The following is a 5837-nucleotide window of genomic DNA, read 5'->3' as shown; positions in this document are numbered from 1 at the left end:
ACAGCAGTGCAGAGCATAGGGCGTACAAGTGAACTTTGCAGGATTTAGGAGCCATTCAGTTTCAATGGTACAAAAAGTTTACCATGGAAATGGTTGGGAATGAGATGAATGGCTAAGGCATGGTTAAGAGAGTCTTTAGTACCATAGAAAGGAATAGAGCTTATCCTGTAGGCGTTGGAGAATGCATCAGATAGAATGCTTTTAGATACAGATAATAGGTGACCTAAGTAACACTGCGTAAAAACAGCAAGAACCGCAATTGTTTTGGTGATTCAATGCTGTCATCAGGATCCCAGTTGTCATCCTTGTTTCAGCTGTGAGGTTGTCAGTGTTTCATTTCTATCTCTTTTCTTGGCCAGCTAATGAGCTAGGACGCCAAGCATCATATTCTCTCATGATAATATCCAAAGTCTGGAAGGACTGCTTTTCTTTACATGTTTCTTTTTTCTAATTTTTTTTTTTATTAAGGTATATTTGGCCTACAATATTATATTAGTTTTAGGTATACAACATACTGACTTGACATTTATATACCTTACAATGTGATCACAAGTCCAGTAACCATCTATCATCGTGCAATGTTATTACAATGTTATTGACATATTTCCTGTGCTGCACAGCACATCCCTGTGGCTGATATAGTTTACAACTGCAAGACTTTTCATTTACCTTCTTCTTTTTCTTCCATTCCCTCAACTCCCTCTTCTCTGGCAACCATTAATTTGTTCTCTGTAGCTCAAGGTCTATTTCTGTTTTGTCCATGTGTTATTTTCGTGTTTTTTAGATGCTACATATGAGTAATGCCATTCAGTACTTGTCTCTCTGGAGGTTTTTTTTTTTGTTTTTTTTGTTTTGTTTTGTTTTGTTTTGTTTTGTTTTGTTTTGTTTTGTTTTCACATAACATAATACTCTCTAGGTCCATAACTGTTTTCACGAATGGCAAGATTTAATTGTTTTCTGGCTGAGTCATATTCCATTGTGTGTGTGTATATGTATATACACAATATCTTCTTTATTCATCCATCGAAGGACACCTACATTGCTTCCACATCTTGGCTATTGTAAATGCTGCTGCAGTAAACATAGGCACGCAGATACCTTTTCGAATAGGTCTCTTTGTTTTCTTTGGATAAATACCCAGAAATGGAATTGCTGAGTCTTATAGTAGTTCTATTTCTAAGTTTTTGAGGAATTTTTGTATTATTTTTCATTGGGACTATATTAATTTAAGATCCTAGAAATAGTGCATAGGGATCCCTTTTCTCCACATCCTCACCAACACTTGCTATTTGGTGACATTTTGATGATAGCCATTCTTACTGGTGTGAGGTGGTATCTCATTTTGGCTTTGATTTGTGTTTCCCTGATGATTAGTGCTGTTGGGCTATGAGTGTTTTCTTTCTTTCTTTCTTTCTGCCTGTCTGTCTGTCTGTCTTTCTTGCTTTCTTTTTCTTTTCTTTTCTTTTTTTTTTTAACTAAGAAGAAAACTGAATGGCTTGCAGTAGTCTTTCCCTAACATTTTATGGGCTGGGTTAGGTCACAAGCTCATTCCTACATCAGTTAGGAGTAAACTAGTTACTGTGATTAACTTAGTATAATCATTTCTCTTTTTGGAGCTGGCAACAGTCCACATTCTTTGTGTATTGGGACAATAAATATCCAAATGCAATTGTGGTTCCCTAGTGAGAATGAAGACTAAGGAATGGCCAGTGGGTAGGGAGCCAACACTAGTTACTGCAGGGATTCATTAGAGAGTTTTGAGCAGAAGCATGAGAAGATTACATTTGATTTGGTCACTCTGGTTATGATATAAAGCAGGGATCAGCAAGCTTTTTCTGTAAAGGGCCTGATTTTAGGTCTTCTGGTCTCTGTCATTTCTACTCAAATCTGCCATTAGAATGTGAAAGCAGTCACAGACAATATGTGAGTGGATAGGCATGTCTGTGCTCCAGTCAGACTTTATTTACAAAACAGGATGACAGGTTGGTTGGATATGACCTGTGGGTCACAGTTTGCTGACCTTTCACATAGAGGATAGATTGAAGAAAAATACAAAAAGAGACAGGCAGACGAAGAAAGCTTTTGCTTCCTTCGACTAGTATTGGTGCATTATAAAGTTGTCACCCATCCGTGCAGAATAAAAAAATCAAGAAGCTCAGTTTATTCAATTTAAAATGCTGATATTTTTCTAGAATTATGTCTTTCTCATTTGTGTTGCTGAAAATAATCACATTTATTTAAGAAATAGCAATAATAGTTGGTGGTGGTGTTGTTTTGTTTTGTTTTTTTCCCTGCAAAAGCCGTTGGTTAAGAGCCCATGTTTGACTAGGGTGGTGGCTGTGACAAAATAAAGCAGAGATAGAAAAGAGGTACAGTTAATATGATTTAGGATGATTGAATATAAAAAGTTAGCAGGGAGAGAGAAATCTGTGATAATTCATAAGTACTGAGGTGATTGAGTAGCATTTCACTTGGACATGAAGAATGAGAAGGACTTGTCAGATGAACAAGAAGAGCAGCAGGTCAACAGGGAAGACAAGGATGCTTTTTAATATACATGTTGAATTTGATGGAATATCATGGATAACTCATTACACGTTTTGGATAAAATATTTTTGACTCATCTTGTTTTGCCAACTTCTGCCTTTTAATAGATGAGGCATGTTTTTAGTTTTATAGGAAATTGAAAAATATTAGAAGCAAAAAGAATACTACCATTAGTAGTATATTATTATACTATAAATGATAGTTACATGTTTTCCTGTGGTTATCTCATTTACTTGATTGATTCATAACTATTGAATTAAACCCAGTTTAGCTAGAGAAGATTAACACTGTAATCCCTTTATTTTCTGTTTAGAAAGTTATAGGACATATTGTCATTAATTTTTCAAATACTCATTAAGGTGGTTCCTTGTTTTACATTATTCTCTGGGACAGGTAATCTGTGAAATAATCTTCTGACTTTAATCATGTATAATATGTCAACACAAATAATAAAAAATTGATATAATTCGATTTTTTTGAGATTTTTAAAACCACACCTAGCTTTCGTTACTCACTAGAAAACTACGAGACTCAGCATATAGTTGTACTCATGCCTGTGATTTATTACAGTGAGAGGATCAGGTTAAAATCAGAAAGAGAATAGGTGTATGGGACAAAGTCTGGAGGAAACCAGGCTCAAACTTTTAGGAGTCCTCTCTCTATGGAGTTCCCAGGATGCGCTTAATTCCTTCCATGTCCAGTTCTGACACCATATGTGAGACTTTGTCTCCCAGTGCCAGAGTCTCACTGGGCTCAGTGATAGGAATGCTACTCACATAGGCATCCTTCCCCTAGCATGGACCAAAATTCCAGACTCCCTGAAGGAAAGCAGATGCTTACATGAACCACCTTGTTTCTACAGACAGTCGAGGCTGAGTGAGCCACTCTTGTCAGTTAGGGACTGGTGGGGCCCTTCCCCAACCAGGTTCCCAGACACCAACCATTCGAGCAGAACATTGTGAGGACAGCAGTCTTAGGCCTGCTGTATAAAATCTTCTCTGCACCACAGTAATAGCCCTGACTTAATTTTTGGTGTTGTCTTAACATTTTATTTTAATAACTATAATATGATGGTATAACATGGTATTGATTTCAGTTACATCATCCATAATAAATTACAGTGCTGGTTACTTTTATGAATTTTGGTGAATATTTAACAAGTATTTTTACATAAATCACTATGGCAATGACTATGGTCATTATAATCTTTCCTTCTCATCTGACGAATCTTCCCATAACATTTTAAAATAAAATCTGCACAATGATTTCTGATTTAAAATTAGAAAAAAAATTGTCTTTTAATTGTAGGGATGATTCAATTTTGATTCACGTTGCATTAAATCCCTGGTTATAATAATAAAACAAGATGTTCAGTCATATTTCTCAATTAGTTTCTTGCTTATGTATACAATTAAAATGATTTGCTTTTTTATATATTTTTATATGCTTCATTCAATTGAGGGAAAATACCCCTATTCTGATACTTAGGTCTATATCTTAAATTTCGAGGGGACCGTGTCTTTAAAAACAAGTTTAATATGTTAATATATGGTAATAGCAGATTCGTGGACACTTTATATTTGAAAAAAAATAATAAGCCTTATTTTTTACAGCAGCTTTAGGTTCACAGTAAAATTAAATGGAAAGTACAGAGTTCCCATAAACCCCATATCATCATACACACAGTCTCCTTCATTGTTGACAGCCTGCATCAGGGATGTACATGTATTCCAATTGATGAACCTTCATTGATTCATCATCATCACCCACAGCCCATAGTTTACATTAAAATTCACTTTTTGGTGTTGCAGAGTCTATGGGTTTTGATAAATGTATCCATCAATACAGTATCTTATCAAATAGTTTCACTGCCCTAGAAATCCCCTGTGCTCTGCTTATTCAGCCCTGTCTTATCCCTAATTCCCTGGAAACCACTGAGCTTTTTACTGTAGTCATAGTTTCGCAATTTCTTCAAAGTCATATAGTTGGAACCATAGAGTGAGTATCTTTATGAAAGTTTAAAAATTAAAATTCTAAGGTAATCGAATGTAGTTGTTCAAGATATTCTTTGTCCATAGTAGATTTCCATTTGTTTATTATTGTTCATCAGCTTAAGATCTGATGACATAGGTCTTACAAGCTGAAAAAGCATGATCTCTATAAACATTTGCCACATAATGGGGGAGCTAAGAAATATGTCATCACGCACCACTGTGCAGCACTATTTGGACCCTCCTGCTCCATGAGGCAGGACCAGACAGACTCTGTAACAATGAAAGGAAACAGTCCAAAGGGTTTTTAATTTATAAAGCTGGAATCACAAAGTCTTTTATACTTATTTTGCAACTGGAAATGGTCAGAAAGCGTCTGTTCCCTATGTTTTGCCATGCTGCAGAGTATAGTACCTATAGACTGCATTTCCTAAACTGAACAGGCTTGACTGAAGAGGTGGGGAAGGGGTAATGTGTTACAGCATAATATGTATTCTCTCTTCTAACTGCTCTTCGTGGCAGAGTCCAGAGAAATCATGCTACTGAAGTTTGACCTTGTTAGTTTATGATACTACTAATAATACCATATTCTGTCAGTTTGCTTCAGTTTGGTTAGGATTACCATCATTGTAAACAGCAGTTCTCTCGTAAGTATTGAATTTGAAAAACCCATTCTGTTTTTCTTGCATTCGATATGTATATAAAGAAGGGGAAGTAAAAGTTAATATATTGTCTGTCAACAGTATCATTAATATTTATTCACGTATCATCTTCAGATATGCTCCCAAAGGAATATCTCTTAACACAGCATCAGTCTGATACTTTTATAGTTCTTTATTTTACTATTCTTCATTTCAAATATATTTTAATTTTTTCTTTAATAGTGAATGAGAATTCTGAAGAACACTCTATAAGCAGGTAGGATTTTTATAGATTTTTAAAAATTATACATTTGGGGAAATACAGAGTAAAGGAAGTTACACTTGTTGAGTGTTCTACTGTGGGATAAACACTACATCTGTGCTTAATATTTATTTTCTCATAGTGTCATCACAATGGATTTGCAAAGTGGCAGTGCTATTATAGCCTGCTTTTTATCAATTATGCAACTGTGCTTCAGGACAGTCCATTCATTAACCTGTGATTCCATAGCGAACAAGTGGCAGGTCCCTGATTTGATCTTCAGCCTACTTTGCTCCCAAATCCATCATCTTGTCCCTCAGTCTATACTGATAAGTTCCTGTGCAGCACTGGCATCAATATATAGATTCAGGTCAGATCAACTCAAAAAGCCTTCAA

General features: G+C 35.5%; 1 protein-coding gene across 1 annotated transcript in view; it reads left to right on the top strand.

Annotated features, from left to right (window-relative positions):
* Positions 1–5837, top strand: part of LOC105307145 (ankyrin repeat domain-containing protein 26-like) — a 65746-nt gene that overhangs the window by 12423 nt on the left and 47486 nt on the right. Inside the window, exon 6 of the mRNA XM_011382507.1 lies at positions 5423–5456. Coding sequence (XP_011380809.1) covers positions 5423–5456 — 34 coding nt within the window. The remainder of the gene's footprint in view (positions 1–5422; positions 5457–5837) is intronic.

Source organism: Pteropus vampyrus, unplaced genomic scaffold, assembly GCF_000151845.1.
Source record: "Pteropus vampyrus isolate Shadow unplaced genomic scaffold, Pvam_2.0 Scaffold481, whole genome shotgun sequence".
NCBI classification, from domain to species: Eukaryota; Metazoa; Chordata; class Mammalia; order Chiroptera; family Pteropodidae; genus Pteropus; species Pteropus vampyrus.
Note: the sequence above shows the minus strand (reverse complement) of the source record. Positions and strands in the feature narration are given on the sequence as shown.